Source organism: Suncus etruscus, chromosome 3 (genome assembly GCF_024139225.1).
Source record: "Suncus etruscus isolate mSunEtr1 chromosome 3, mSunEtr1.pri.cur, whole genome shotgun sequence".
Lineage (NCBI taxonomy): Eukaryota > Metazoa > Chordata > Mammalia > Eulipotyphla > Soricidae > Suncus > Suncus etruscus.
Window position 1 is genome coordinate 111,606,231 of NC_064850.1, and position 16,511 is coordinate 111,622,741.

Genomic DNA, 16,511 nt, shown 5'->3' on the forward strand with positions numbered 1-16,511 from the left:
GTCCTTCTAGAGGCTCCTATATCTATCAGTTTAACAGCAGAGAGGGAAAAGGAAGAAAAATATAACAAAAGTACAAAAAAATTAAAAAATAAAATAAAAGATAAAAAAAATAAAAAACTCGAAAAGCACCAGAGCAATATAGACAGCAGCCATACAATAACTACGATCTTGGAATAAAAAAAAAATAAAACAAAGCCAGGAAGAAAGAAAAAGAAAGAAAGAAAGAAAGAAAGAAAGAAGGAAGGAAGGAAGGAAGGAAGGAAGGAAGGAAGGAAGGAAGGAAGGAAGGACGGAAGGAAGAAAGGAAGAAAGAAAGAAAGAAGGAAAGAAAGAAAGAAGGAAAGAAGGAAGGAAGGAAGGAAGGAAGGAAGGAAGGAAGAGAGAGAGAGAAGGAAAGAAGGAAGGAAGGAAGGAAGAAGGAAGGAAGGAAAGAAGGAAGAAGAAGAAAAGAACGAGGAGGAGGAGGAAGAGGAAGAAGAAGAAGAAAGAAGAAAGAAGAAGAAAGAAGAAGTATTGGAAGTATTGGAAGTATTGGAAGAAGAAGAAGAGTATTGGAGCACACACTGTGCATTCAGGAGAGTGGCACTGCATGGTTCTCCTGAGCATCCTTGGGAGCAAGCCTCAAAACATTGAGTCTGGGAGTAGCCCCTCAGCACCAGAAACTAAAAAGTTCCTAAGCAATAGTCGAAATCCAGTCATTCCAATATAATTCCAATAATTATATATTAGAATTTTGCTAATGCACAAACTTTAATAATTATGCTTTTATACCTTTGTGCTTTGTTTAGTAGAGCTGTTTGTTTATTTTGGTTTATTATTGGGGAGAGTTGTTTTTGGTTTGGGGCTTTATCTGCTAAGAAGTTATCCTGTCTCTGAACTCAGGAACCATATTTTGGTGCCAGGATTTAAAACATGGTCTGCCTCATGACAGGCAAAAATCTTATCTCCTGTTTTATCTTTCTAGTCTCTGTGTGTGTGCATGCGTGTGTGTGTGTGTGTGTGTGTGTGTGTGTGTGTCTATTTTTATGTTGAAGAAACAGATACGCTTCTTTTTTATTCTGTAAGATTTAATCCAAGAGACTTATCTTAATTCACTCAATCAAGTTTTATTGAGTGTAATTTATTACTGGGTATGTAGATTATCCTTCTATGAATTTGTTCAGAATGACTTGGGAGAAGAGGTCATGGAGGTGGGGGATTTAAAATATTCAGTATTTTGGAATCAAATGTTGGCATATGCTTTAATTGCTTTGTTATAATTGACATTACTTATGTGCACACAAAGACTTTGAATAAACAATTGGCTGTTTCTAGGATAAATACTGTGCAATCTATTGATACTTGTTCTTCTGAATTCTGGAGAACTGTCAGTTTGAAGGAGCCTCTTTATCAGTATAAGGAAAAGGAAAAGATAAAATCAGCTTTGTTCCACATATTGGAAACAGCTTCTGTATTTAGATACGCATTATCATTTGTTGAAAATATTTTACATTAAATTAACTTAAAACAGTTAATTTACCATAAACTCATGATTTTTATTTGAGTTGATGAAAATATCGGATGTATTTGAGAATTACGTTTTTTCTATGGCAGAAATAAAGCACAACCTTGTATAAAATTAAGGTTATATTTAGTTAGTCAATCTTAGTTTTCCTTGTTATTATTTCTAGTTTATCTGTGATAGTAAAGTATCTTTTATGATTTGGAGATAATACTTTGTAAAGATCTCTTTCTGGTCTAATGTCTTTTAGATGTGGGAATTGGCATTATTTTCAGGTTAATCTGCAGTTGTTTATACCTTTTATTTGGAGTCACCAGTGCCTTTTTTTTTTTTTTTTTTGGGCTGGAGCTGTGGCGCAAGTGGTAGCACAGAGGTAGGGCATTGCTTTGCATGCTATAACCTAGGATGGACTGCGGTCTGATCCTCCAGCACCCCTTATGGTCCCCCAAGATAGGAGCGATTTCTGACCCCATAGCCAGGAGTAACCCCTGAGTGTCACTGGGTGTGGCCCAAAAAATAAACAAACAAAAAGAACTTTTTGTTTCACTAGTGCCTAAGGCTATGTAGATTTTCTTGAGGTGTAGTCTATGCTTTTAAGTGAGACATTATGAATTCCTATTCCTCTACTTTAGCAAAGTTAAAAAAAAAGAACAGTAGTCTCTTAGAGTATTTCATAGGTCTAAATATATCTCATCTTTAATAATGACCATGAGCAGGGGAGAGTTAGTTTGGGAGGGAAATAGCTTATTTTCATGCTGCTGACCACAGTTTGATCCCTACCACCACATATGGACCCCTCAGTACAGAGCCAGGAGTAAGGAGAACTAGTATAGTCCACATCCTTCAAGACTCAAATACAAAACCCAGACTCCAGAATAAAACTATCACTCGGACTGGGGACATGGCTTAGACTGTAGGAGGCTGCTTTCTGGCCCACTATGGCCCATCTTAAGCTGATTGGGAGTGTCCCTGAAAATAATTAAAATAAAATACAAGTAACTGAAAAATTCCTCAGAAATACTTAATAACTGCTGATCGAAGACAGTAGTTAGCCACAATTTAAAGTTATTATTGCTGTCAAGAATTTAGAAAATTGCTAGTGCAAGGCAAATTACAATAAATGAATCTTATCTCTTGGCATTTAATGATTGCTGTGTAGTAATGGAAGGACTGAATAGTACTTTCAGAAGTGGCCACGTAATGGGAAGTAATGAAATTGGTTTTCAAAACTAGAACTTCAGGCTTTAGAGAGAGTGCAACAAGTAGTGGACTTACCTTTTCCAAGACCGATCCAGGTTTGATCTTTGGTACTGCATGGGATCCTGAGCACTGTCAAGAATGACCTTGAGCACAGAGCTAGTAGTAATACCTATACACCAACTGATGTGGCACTAACAAGCAAAAAAATTGTAGAAATGTAGGACTCAGGGTGATTACTGAACCCAAGAAACAGATGACCCTTTGAATATCCTTGGTGTTCCCTGAGCACTTCTAGGTATAGCACTGCTGGTCTCAGTACTGCCTGTTCACTGAAATGTGGAGGTAAAATATGAGTTTATGTATTTACTTGAAGAAACTCACTAATAGAAACTATTCGTTTGCAGTTCATTTTAAAATTAATTTAGGGGCTGGAGCAGTGGCATGGAGCAGTAAGACATCTGCTTTGCTGGTGCTAGTCTATGACAGACCTCGATTTGATCTCCTGGCATCCCATATCCCATATCCCCAAGCCAGGAGCAATTTCTGAGTGCATAGCCAGGAGTAACCCCTGAGTGTCACCGTTGTGGCCCCCAAAAAACAAAAAAAAAATAGTTTATACCTATTGCTTTAGCATGAATCATATTTTGTTCACTAGAATTTAAAAACCATAAAATAAAATTTAAACCATAAAATTTAAATCACCATAAAATATAGAGTTAAAAGTAATTGATGGTGGGGCTGGAGAGATAGCATGGAGGTAAGGCATTTGCCTTTCATGCAAGAGGTCATCGGTTCGAATCCCAGCGTCCCATATGGTCCCCCGTGCCTGCCAGGAGCAATTTCTGAGCATGGAGCCAGGAGTAACCCCTGAGCACTGCCGGGTGTGACCCAAAAACCACAAAAAAAAAAAAAAAAAAAAAAAAAAAAAAAGTAATTGATGGTGAGTTTCAGCGATACAGTGAATATTCCAACACCTATCCCTCAACAATGTTTATTTCCCACTACCAATTTTCTCACGTTTCCTTCCCATTTACCTGTCTGTTCCTATTAGACACTTTATGTCTCTCTTTTACACTTTCTCCCTCTTTTTTTCCTTTTAGACAATGTGGTTTGTAATATTGTTACTGAAGGGGTGTATGCATACACTTTATCTCCTTTTAGCATCCAGTTCTTGTTCAGAGAGATTATTTTCAACTAAGATTATCATAGTTGGAATATGGTCCCTTTTCTGTCTTAACTGTACCCCTCCACACACACACATCTTGTTTCTATCTTCTTTTGGTATTGTTCTTGTGCTAAGTTTTTTTTTTAAAGATATCCTTCAAAGGTGTCATTCTATATCTGTTCCTCTCTTTCTGCCTCATTTTCACTCAGCAATATACTCGATGTTTTTCCATAATAATCAAATTTCATGACTTCATTTTTTCTAACTTGTTAGAGTTTTTGTGTAAAGTTACCTTTAAGTTATGTAGGATAATTGTTTTTGTTTGTTTTGTTTTGTTTTGTTTTGTTTTATTTTTTGCAATATATTTTTTTAAATTTTTATTGTGACCAAAGTGCATTACAAATCTTTCACTGCATCATTTATGGTACATAGTGACAAAGAATGAGGGGCATTCCCACCACCAGTGGTGTCCTCCCTCCGCCCCTGTTCCCAGTATACATCCCATATCTCCCTCCTCTACCCACCAGAATGCTAGTGCAACTGGTCTTTACTTTACAGCTTGTTGTAGATTGAGCATCTATTTCACTGTCATTGGAGATAAAAAGGATAAGAAAAAAGGGAGAAAAAAATTTGGTGACAACTACCAAAAAAAGAAAGAAGAGAGAGAGAGAAAAAAAAGAAAAGAAAAATGGAAGAAAAAAGAAAAAAATGGACCCGGCAAATAAAAATAAAAATAAATCTTTAAATAATAACCACAAGAGTAAAAAAGAAAGAGAAAAGTGGAAGAAAAAAGAGAAGGAAAATAAAGTAAAAAACTAACAAAATCAAAACAAAAGAAGAAAAAGTATATGTGCTGGAGTGGTAGGGTTTGGCGTTCCCCCCACTTTTATTTTGCATAGGCACAGTAAGCATTGGGGAAGAAAGGGAATTCCTGTGGCCTAAGGGATTCAGGGTTTCTCCATCCTTGAAGCATACCATCATGGGATCAACCCTTGGCTCCATATATACTCATTACCCATCCCAAAGGCTTTTTTGTGATGCCAGGAAAGTTTCTTGTAGGATAATTTGAATGAGAAAAAGGTCAACAGTAAAAATTTTATTAAAAAGAAAAGTGACTATGGAGCCGGAGAGGTGGCGCTAGAGGTAAGGTGTCTGCCTTGCAAGCGCTAGCCAAGGAAGACCACAGTTCAATTCCTCGGCGTATCATATGGTTCCCCCAAGCCAGGGGCAATTTTTGAGCACTTAGCCAGGAGTAACCCCTGAGCATCAAACGGGTGTGGCCCAAAAAACCAAAAAAAAAAAAAGTGACTATCAAGTAGAAGATATTTTGCAAAAAAGAGTGATTCACTATGAAATAAGTTTATTTTGTATCAGGTAATATGCTTGTTCTAGGATGTTGGCTCATTAATTATTGGGAGATTAATTTTATTTATTTATTTTTGAGCCACATCCGGTGAAGCTCAGGGGTTACTACTTCTGTGTGTTCAGAAATTGCTCCTGGCTCGGGGGACCATTTGGGATGCTAGGGATTGAACCTAGGTCCGTCCTGAGTCAGCTGCATGTAGGGCAAATGCCCTACCACTGTGCTATCGCCCCACCTCCCGTTTTTTTTTTTTTGGAGATTAATTTTTTTATTAATAATTTTTATTTTGACCAAAGTGGATTACAAATCACTCACAGTAGTATTTTAGGTACGTAGTGACATTGAATCAGGGCATTCTCACCACCAATGTTGTCCTCTCTCCACCCCTGTTCCCAGTATGCATCCCATATCACCCCTCATTTGCCCTCTTCCTCCCCCCCCCCGGGCTGCTAGTATAAGTGGTCCCTTCTGTATCTAGCATGCTGTAGATTGGGTATTGATTCTGTTGTAGTTGCTTTGGATTTGGTGTTTAAGTCTGATCATCTTTTACTTCTACTCAATGTTCATACAACTGTTTGGTCTTGGTGCCCTCCATTATTTTCCCCTCAATTTGTGAAGCAGAACAAGATGGTTCAAGTAATGTGGTTCATTTTAAAGGTAAAAAAAATAAAGAAAAGAAAAAGAAAAAGGGGGGGGGGGTAAAAATTCAAACAAGCAAAACCCGGGAAGTGTCCTTCTAGACTATAAAAATCAGTTTAAGGAAAGAAATGGAAAAGGCAGGAAAATAATAAAATAATACAAAAAAAATCAAATTCCAAAACTAACAAGCAAACAAAAAACCTGAAAAGCACCACAGCAATAAAGACTACAACCAAACACTAACCATGGTCCTGAAATAAAGATGAACCAAAGCACAGGGGAAAAAAAAAGCAAAGCAAAGAAAAAAACCCAGCAATAACAATTACTAAAAAAAAAAAAAAAAAAAAAAATCAAGAAATTTAATTTGTGCTTTTTTTTTTTTTTTTTTGCATAGGCACAGTAAACACTGGGGAGATTAGAAAGGGGATTCCCCTGGCCTAAGATACAGGGTTTCTCTGCCCTTGAAGTATACTGACATTTGTATAACTACAGGGTCCATACATGCTTTTTTACTTTCTGCTAGGTCCTTTCATGATGTCTGAAAGTTTTCCACTTCGTTGTGGTAGATAAATCAGGCTTCTGTAGCTAGTGATCTTCATATCTGCACATGGCATAGGATAGAGCCTACGGTGGAGACTTTCTTTACAGTTCCATAAGTTCTGTTCCATCGCTGTTGTTTTAATCAGTCTTCTGTAGTTGGTAATCTTGGTTTTTGCACCTATCCTAGGATGAAGCCTAGGATAAAGTCTTTTAGTATGTTTCCAGAAGTTCTGCTCAGTGGCAGTTGTCTCAGTCAAACTGGTAGATTAATTTTAAAAGAATGCTTCAGTGCTTTCTTCACAAAGAAAGAAAGCCATAGGGGAAATAAATGGTAGAGATTTCTAGAATCTTCTGTTTGTCTGAGACATGATAATCAGGACTATTATTATTAATTATGTTATTAAAGATGCAGTATATTTTAGAAACAGATATGTTATTTGGTTTGGAAGCCTAGCTCTGTTTACTTATTCCTAAAATTAACTTTTATTTGATTAGCCTAAAAGAGTAATTTAAAGTACCAAGAGAACAACAACAACAACAACAAAAAAAGCAAACCTGAGAACACTATGGAAAGAACATGAGATATTGATAGGCATTTAATGTCATGGATATGACTGTGTTTGGCATTACATTGTATACAAAGGTGAAAAGAAACTTTTGGATATAAACTATTTTTGAGATACTACTTATCACATTGTAAAAGCTCCAGGTGTGCTTTGAAGGCCTTCATTTATAAACAAAATATTACATTTATGATGAAAAGTCCAGTTCTGTCCTTTCTCTTATAATAAATTCCTTTTCCTAAGTTAGATAATTAAAGGAGTTTCCTTAGTTTGTGTAAATTGAGTAATTGAGTAAATTGAGGCTAGGTAAATTGTGTTAGGTTCTTCTTGCTCTAGAAATTGAAGAATGATAAAGTTGAGATTCTACTTTTAAAAAAATTAGTGGAGCAACTGGAGTGTGTTTGCCTTGTATGTGTTTGCCAGTATCCCATATTGGCCCCAAGCACATTCAGGAGTGATTCCTGATTGCAGAGCCACAGGTGAGCATCACCAGTAATGGCCTTCAAACACAACAACAGTAACAACAAAAAAGTTAATGGAGTGGGAAAGACATATAGAGAGTCCATGTTGGCACATCTGGTTAGCCACTTACAAGAAAGCTAACTCAGGCCCCCATATAACACCGTGCACAAAGTTCAACTCCAAATGGATTAAAGACCTTGATATCAGACCCCAAACCATAAAGTATATAGAACAATATGTAAGTAGGTAAAATACTCCATGACATTGGGAATGAATGCATCTTCAAGGAGGAAACAGTACTCTCCAAACAAGTGGAAGCAGAGATAAACAGATGGGAATATATTAAGCTGAGAAGTTTCTGTACCTCAAAGGAAATAGTGCCTAGGATACAAAAGCCACCCACAAAATGGGAGAAACTATTCATCCAATACCCATTAAATAAGGGGCTAATATAGAAAATATACAAGGTACTAACAGAACTTAACAAAAAAATCTAGCCTATCAAAAAATGGGGAGAAGAAATGAACAGACACTCCCTCAAAGAAGAAATACAAATGGCCAAAAAAACACATGATGCTCCACATCACTAATCATCAGGGAAATGCAAATCTAGACAACGATGAGGTACCATCTCATACCACAGAGACTGACACACATTACAGAGAACAAGAACAAGTCAGTGCTGGCGGGGATGTGGAGAGAAAGGAACTCTCATTCATTGCTGGTGGGAATGTCATCTAGTTCAGCCCTTACGTAAAACATTATTGAGATTCCTCGAAAAACTGGAAATTTAGCTCTCATCTGAGCCAGCTATACCAGTCCTAGGGATATACCCTAAGAATTCAAAAATGCAATACAAAAATCCCTCAGAGCTACACTCATTGCAATGCTATTTACAATAGCCAGACTCTGGAAACAACTAAGTTGCCCATCAACAGATGAATGGCTAATAAACCATGGTATATATACACAATGAAATATTATGCAGCCGTCAGGAGAGATGAAGTCATGAAATTCTCCTATGCATGGATGTACATAGAATCTATTATGTTGAGTGAAATAAGTCAGAGGGAGAAAGATAGATACAGATTTATTTCACTCATCTCTGGGTTTTAAGAAAAATTAAAGACATTATTGTAATAATTCTCAGAGACAATAGAGATGTGGGCCAGAAGGATTGGCTCACAATATGAAGCTTACCACAAAGATTGGTGAGTGCAGTTAGGGAAATAACTACACTAACAACTGGCATGACAATGTTAATGATTGAGAGAAATAGAATGCCTGTCTCAAATATAGGCAGGGGTGGGAAAAGAGGGAGGGAGGCATTAGTGGTGGGAATGTTGCATGGTGAAGGGAAGTATTCTGTTTATGATTGAAACCCAACTACAATCATGCTTGTAATCATGGTGCTTAAATAAAGATTTTATTAAAAAAATTAAAAAATATAGATTTTAACTAATAGTGAGCTGGGCAAAGAGGGGACCACCTACTCTAGCAGTCCAGGGGTGATGGTGGGGTATATGGGTTGCAGAAGGGGAACTGGGATGGGGGGGGAGGACAAATTTGGTGATGGGTATTCCCCTGATTCAATGTTGATATGTACCTAAAATACTACTGTGAAAGATATGTAAGCTATTATGATCAAAATAAAAATAAAAAAAATAAAGATTTTATATAACAATAAGTAAAAACAGGAGGCCGGAGAGATACCATGGAGGTAGGGCATTTGTCTTGCTTTCAGAAGGACGGTGGTTCAAATCCTGGCATCCCATATGGTTCCCCAAGCCTGCCAGGAGCGATTTCTGAGTGTAGAGCCAGGAGTGACCCCTGAGCGCTGCCTGGGTATGACCCAAAAACCAAACCAAACCAAAACAAAACAAAAAGTAAAAACAAATGTAAAACAAAAAAGGAAGGAAGGAAGGAAAAAAAAGAAAGAAAAGAAAGAGAAGGAAGGAAGGAAGGAAAGAAAGGAAGGAAGGAGGAAGGAAGGAAGGAAAGAAAGGAAGGAAGGAAGGAAGGAAGGAAGGAAGGAAGGAAGGAAGGAAGGAAGGAAGGAAGGAAGGAAGGAAAGAAAGAAAGAAAGGAAGGAAGGAAGGAAGGAAGGAAGGAGGAAGGAAGGAAAGAAGGAAGGAAGGAAGAAGGAAGGCAGGCAGGCAGGCAGGCAGGCAGGCAGGCCAGGAGATGGCTCAAAGAACTTGAGATGTTGCGTACAAGCTTTGCATGGAAGAGTCCTGGGTTTTTTTCCCCAGAATGTCATGGTTTCTGGACTGTTTATAAGTGACCACTACACACCAAGCTGGGAATTTCCCTTGAGCAATACTCCCGGCACCCTAAAATAAAGGAAACAATTAAAATAAAAATAGAAAGTACAACAATAAATTATCTATTTTAAGTGAAGATACAAATAAATAAGGCTGTATAAATTCTTACTTGAGCCTGAGAAAACAGGGGGTCTAAGGCCTTTGATTTATATTCTGCTGGCTCTTGTTCAGTCCTAGATAACACGATGCTTCCTTGAGCACCATTATTGGTTACTCCTGAACAGAGAACCTGAGCACTGTGGAATGTAGCCCAACCTTACTCTATAGACCTTAAACACACAAATTCTTTTTTAATTATAAATATCTTTATTTAGCACTGTGGTTAAAACATGTTTGTATTTGGGTTTCAGTCATAAAAAGTACTCCCCCTTCACCAGTGTAACCTTCCTGACACCATACCTTCCCATCTCTTATCCCACCACCCACCTCCCACCTCCTGCATGTCTTCAAGACTAGCATTCTTTTTCTCTCACTACCATTGTTATGATAGTTGTTGGTGTAGTTATTTTTCTAACTGCACTCACAACTTTTTGTGATAAGCTTCATATCGTGGGCTGGTCCTTCCAGCCCTCATCTCTATTGTTTCTGGGTATTTTTGCCATACTGTCTTTTATTTTTCTTAAATTCCACAGATGAGTGAGAATATTCTGTGTCCATCTCTCTCCCTCTGACTCATTTCATTCTGCATAACAGTTTCCATGTCCATCCATGGATAGGAAAATTTCATGACTTCTTTTTTTGACAGATGCATAGTATTCCATAAACACAAAAAACTCTTAAATTATTTGTGAAAGGTTAATTAGGAGAAGGCTGTTCACTGAGGAGTTTTGTTTGTTTGTTCATTTGCTTGCTTGCTGAAGTCAACTCAAAACCAGTCATGGCTATCCTACAAGAAGTTACTTGATTTGGGACATTGGTGATGGGAATGTTGCACTGGTGAAGGGGGGTGTTCTTTACATGACTGGAACCCAACCACAATCATGTTTGTAATCACGGTGTTTAAATAAAGATATAAATCAAAAAAAAAAAGAAGTTACTTGATGGCAGATTAAGGTAGTTTTTATGGTAAAGGTAGATGATACCTATTTCAGACAAAATTTGATGTTCAGTTATTTTTGGCCTTCAGTTATCTTTAATATCTTTGTTATCTTTACTTCCACTTGTAATGGAAAAGATTAGTGATCTTAATTTATTGAATAAGAATGTACTCACTAATTTTATTTAGCCTATACTTAGAAGGATTACTTGGCATGATAATTGAATTTGTATTAAGTGATATAGCAAAAACTTAATTCTTAGATTTCAGTGTTATCCAACATTTATATTAGAGGCATTTAAAATTACACCATAATGTTTTGATGCTAGTTATAACTTTATATTTTGTTGAACTTATTTTTAAAACCAGAAAATTTCTGACAATATATTTTTTAATAGGTGGTAGATCTTCTAATGCAAAATTGCCTTCAGTTCCTGCAGTTGGTTCAGTTCCACAAGACCAAGTCTCAAATATGAGGTATTCAAACTACTCACTTGGATATTTGTGATTTATTCTCTTAGATTGCTCTTTAATATTCCATTCCTCCTGGAGGAATGGCTATATTTATGCATGACAGTAATCTGGCTTGTGATTGTAAAAAGTTGAATGAAACTCATACCTCATTTGAAAAATAGAAAAGTTGGGAATTTTTAATCTGTCAGTTAACATAACATCTTTCTAATAGTATCACCGAAAGACTGGAACATGCTCTGGAAAAGGCTGCTCCTCTTTTGAGAGAAATTTTTGTGGATTTTGCCCCTTTTCTTTCTCGGACGCTTTTGGGTAGCCATGGACAAGAATTACTTATAGAAGGAACAAGTAAGTGATTTTTTTAACTTCTTTGTTTTATGAGTATTTACATGTTAAAGTTAAGCTTAATCATTAATAAGAAGTACATAGAGGTTTCATGTTTAAGTGAACTGTTCTCCATCTTTGACTGTTTTTCTCATACATCATGTCTACCTTTGAAGCCTGCCTCACATTTCTCTTATGTTCTAATCTCTTCAGGAATTTTTGTGTTTATTTATTTTTTTTTGTTTTTTTTTTTTTTTTTTTTTTACCACACCCGGTGCCGTTCAGGAGTTACTTCTGGCTATGTGCTCAGAATTCATTCCTGGCATGGGGGACCATATGGGATGCTAAGGGATCGAACCACAGTTCATCCTAGGCTAGCGCAAGCAAGGCAGATGCCTTATGGCTTTCACCACTGCTTAGGCCTCTCTTCAGGATTTTTAATAGTAATTTGGATGATGCAGAAAATGATGCGTTGAATCAACAGACTAAAAGACAGATTGAAAGGTATTAGTGTGGCATTTATTTGGGTTATTTCATTCCTTTTTTGGGGGGCACACTTGGCAGTGCTCAGGGCTTAACTCTTGGCTCTGTGTCCATGGATCACTTGATGCCCTAGGGACCACCTGGAATACTGAAGATTGAAATCAGGTCAACTATTGTACTATTCTTTGGCCCAGAAACATTTATTTCTAAGGTTAGAAAGCAAATATATTTTCTCAGCATGTTGATCAAAAAATATTTTTTTGCAAAAATTTATGCAATGTTCTATGACAAGAACCCAGAAGATCACATTTTGTTAAAAGATGTTTCATACTTTTGTATTTTTTGTATTGATTATGCAGCATGATTTACTTAGAATGGGGTCATAAGTGAATAATAGCAAGCGTATATATGAAAATAATTGGAAGTGAAAGCTTCATATAAAAAATTTAAAAAATAGTAAATTCACCATTTCAAATGATATTTGTAAATCTGAATATATTTCAAATTGTAAAATTGAAGACATAGCCGTCTAATAAAATTTTGAATAAATCAATTATTAGAGTTTTACATCATTAGGTATATTTTAAAAAAATACCAAAATGGAACAGTTAGATGTAAACAAAGAAAGTTGTTCATTTATGATGTATCATAGATACTTTTGAAACAAGTAACCAAATATCAATTTTAACTCATTTTTAAAAAAATTTAAAAAGCACTTTTTTTTTTTTTTTTGTTCTTTGTTTTTGGACCACACCTGGCTGTGCTCAAGGGTTACTCCTGGCTGTGCACTCAGAAATCGCACCTGGCAGGCTTTGGGGACCATATAGAATTCGGGAATTGAGCCCGGTTCCATCCCTGGTTGGCCGTGTGCAAGGCAAATGTCCTACTGCTCTGTTATCACTCCAGTCCTCATTCTTAAATTCTTACTAAAGCTTTTAGTATTCATCAGCACTGCTTTATCTTTCTGTAGATTATTGAAGGCAATTTAAAATTTTCTACAGAACTTGGTGATGGGTGATGGGGGAGGAGTGTTGGCAGAGTGGGGTCTCCAAAATTCAGGGAGAAGGAAGCAGATACACTGGTGTGGTGCTGAAGTATTGTGTTCATGAAACCCTGTCATTAATAGTATTGTTAGTCTTAGTGCTTCAAATTAAAAAATAAAATACTTTGAAAATAATTTTTGGGGCCAGAGCAGTAGCACAGTGGGTTTGCCTTGCACGTGGCCAACCTGGGTTCGATCCTTGGCATCTCAAATTGTTCCGAGATCCTGCCATGAGTGATTTCTGAGGCTCAGAGCTAGGAGTAACCACTGAGTGCTGCCTGGTATGCCCCACCCCAAATCTTTGAAAATATTTTTAACGAAGAGTTGTTGGTTAGCAATTGTTAAGAATGATTTTCTAAGTTTTTCTTGAGAATTTTCATGAGTCAAAACTTTTGAGGGGGTAGTTCTATTTATTTTATTTTTGTATTCTTGTGTGTGTGTATGTGTGTGTGTGTGTGTGTGTGTGTGTGTGTGTGTGTGTAGGCCACACTCATGAGTACTCATTCAGAGTTCACTGTGTGTGTGTGTGTGTGTGTGTGTGTGTGTGTGTGTGTGTAGGCCACACTCATGAGTACTCACTCAGAGTTCACTCTGTCCTTGCATGGTGGTGTGTAGAATGCCGTGATAGTTACTAGTTATCAATGTTGCAGCCTCTTGCATGATGAATGCCTTAATCTTTGTGCTCTTAAGTACCTATCACTGGGTTTTGATTGTGCAAGCTTTGGTGTGTTTTTAAGTTTATTAGTAAGATAAAAGAAAGAGTAATAGATGTGTTATAAAAAGTGGTAAAGAAATTGCAGTGGTATTTGAAAAATTGAGAAATATAAATATTTTGAAAAATAAAGGTCATTAGCATCTTGATTCTGTTCCTTTTGAAGACATTATAATTTAAGATCTTTGAAGCACTAATCAGAATAAACTCTGTTGAACTGAGCACTTCTTAATCTGAGAGAATTTTAGAGAGAAAGCTTTCTGAACTCTTCAGATCCCTCAATTGGCACTATCTTGTATCTTCTTTTGTGCTAATGGGGTTCTAACATGTGTATATATAAAATGAAGACTGACATTTCTACAACTATTAAAGCTCTAATCTAGGGTTGTTTTAGAGTATATCTTTGTAAAAATTCTTGGGGTCTAAATGTAAATCAGAAGATTTAGAATGGATGTCTTTTTCATATCTGTTACCTTAATGTTAATGGCAAAAATGGTGCTCAAAAATAGCAGGGATTCTGTTGTGTAGGACGATAAACAAAGTCCACTCTAAAACACTCATGAATTTTTCTATCCAAGTTATGAAGTTCTTGGATCTTAGTATTTTGTGAGCTTTGAATTCAAGTAGCTATGATCAGTATCAGCTATGATCAGTAGCCATGTCTTTTTCCTGAATTTTTACATTCATCAAGTAATATCAACCTTTTTTCTAGTTTGCTAACATTTATTACTGGGAAATAAAACTGAAATGTAATTTCCCCCCTTAAAAGGACCTATATATCTAATTTTGATTAGCTAAAAGCTGTTGTTACTATTTTTATTTACTAATAAATGGATATAAAAACTCAGCCAAGGGACCAGAGCAAAAACAGAGCATGGAGGGTGTTTGCCTTGCATGCAGCTGACACAGGTTTGATCCCAGCATCTCAAATGATGCCCAGGAGCCTGCCAGGAAGGATTTCAAAGCACAGAGTCAGGACCCCTGAGCATCTCTAGGGCTGGCTCCCAAACCAACATGAATAAATAAATAAAATAAAGAACAGAACCTAGATAATAATAAAAAAAAAACTCAGCTAAATTAGGATTCAAGGGGCCGGGAAGGTGGCGCTAGAGATAAGGTGTCTGCCTTGTAAGCGCTAGCCAAGGAATGGACCGCGGTTCGATCCCCCGGCGTCCCATATGGTTCCCCCAAGCCAGGGGCAATTTCTGAGCGCTTAGCCAGGAGTATCCCCTGAGCGTCAAACGGGTGTGGCCCAAAAACAAACAAACAAACAAAAAAAAACATTAAATTAGGATTCAAATGTTCCACAGTCTAAAGAAAAATTGGTAGAATTTCTAGTTACTCTAGATTAGATCATTAGGAACGATTGATAGTCAGAATTTGCTTGCTTGAAAGTAGTGACTTTTGAGGTATTTGGAGGATTTGGCATTTCCATCTAATACAGACTGTCAGAATTTTATATCAGCCAAGGACTATACCAGCTATGAGAGATGGAGGTGTTTTTTTTTTTTTTTTTTTTTTTCTGAAGGGAGAGGGAAGGCACTCCTGGCAGTGGTTAGGACTTAACTCCTAGCTTTGCACAGGGAAATCTCTACTGGCAATCTTGGGAGACCATATGGTGTGCTGGGGTCAAATGTGGACATGCTGTATGCAAGGCAAATGCCTTCCTGTTGTACTATCTTTCTGGCCCCAGAGCATTGCTGCACCCTTGCTTTGTGTCATGGCATTAGCATGGGGAACTACGATCACTGTAACTCTAGAAACACATTTAGCCTATTTGAATGATCTCTGCCTGCGTAATGTAATGTGTTAATTTTCTACAGCTAATTTTCATGCTGTTGCTAACACTATTATCTTCATTTCTATGTTATTTTGTAGACACTAAGAAAAATGAATATTTAACTTGGTTCAGTTTCATTTTCATGTCTTTTTAACCACATGACTGAATTCATATCATGTTTGTTCTCCATTTAACTTACTTTACAAGTGTAATACCCTCTGGGTCCATCCATGTTGTTACAAATGGCAGAATTTAATGTTTTATTTTGTTTTTTTTTCCCCCACCCCATTCAGAATTTAATGTTTTAAAAATAGAATAGTATTCCATTTTGTATGCTTACTTTATCTCATCTTTTGGGAATGAGCACTTAGATCTTCCTTCCTTCCTTCCTTCCTTCCTTCCTTCCTTCCTTCCTTCCTTCCTTCCTTCCTTCCTTCCTTCCTTCCTTCCTTCCTTCCTTCCTTCCTCCCTCCCTCCCTCCCTCCCTCCCTCCCTCCCTTCCTTCCTTTTTTCTTCCTCCCTCCCTCCCTCCTCCCTCCTCCCTCCCTCCCTCCCTCCCTCCCTCCCTTCCTCCCTCCCTCCCTTCCATCCTCCCTTCCTCCCTCCCTCCCTTCCACCCTCCCTCCCTCCCTTCCTTCCTCCCTCCCTCCCTTCCTCCCTTCCTTCCTTCCTTCCTTCCTTCTTTCCTTCCTTCCTTCCTTCCTTCCTTCCTTCCTTCCTTCCTTCCTTCCTTCCTTCCTTCCTTCCTTCCTCCCTCCCTCCCTCCCTTCCTTCCTTTTTTCTTCCTCCCTCCCTCCCTTCCTTCCTTCCTCCCTCCCTCCCTTCCTTCCTTCCTTTTTTCTTCCTCCCTCCCTCCCTCCTCCCTCCTCCCTCCCTCCCTCCCTCCCTCCCTCCCTTCCTCCCTCC

General features: G+C 37.5%; 1 protein-coding gene across 2 annotated transcripts in view; it reads left to right on the forward strand.

The window, feature by feature from the left end:
* The window catches only part of LRBA (LPS responsive beige-like anchor protein), a 662,022-nt gene that overhangs the window by 182,302 nt on the left and 463,209 nt on the right, over nucleotides 1-16,511 (forward strand). For both annotated transcript variants that reach the window (XM_049770186.1, XM_049770185.1), the window contains exons 31-32: nucleotides 11,192-11,270; nucleotides 11,479-11,612. In XM_049770186.1, coding sequence (XP_049626143.1) covers nucleotides 11,192-11,270; nucleotides 11,479-11,612 — 213 coding nt within the window. The remainder of the gene's footprint in view (nucleotides 1-11,191; nucleotides 11,271-11,478; nucleotides 11,613-16,511) is intronic.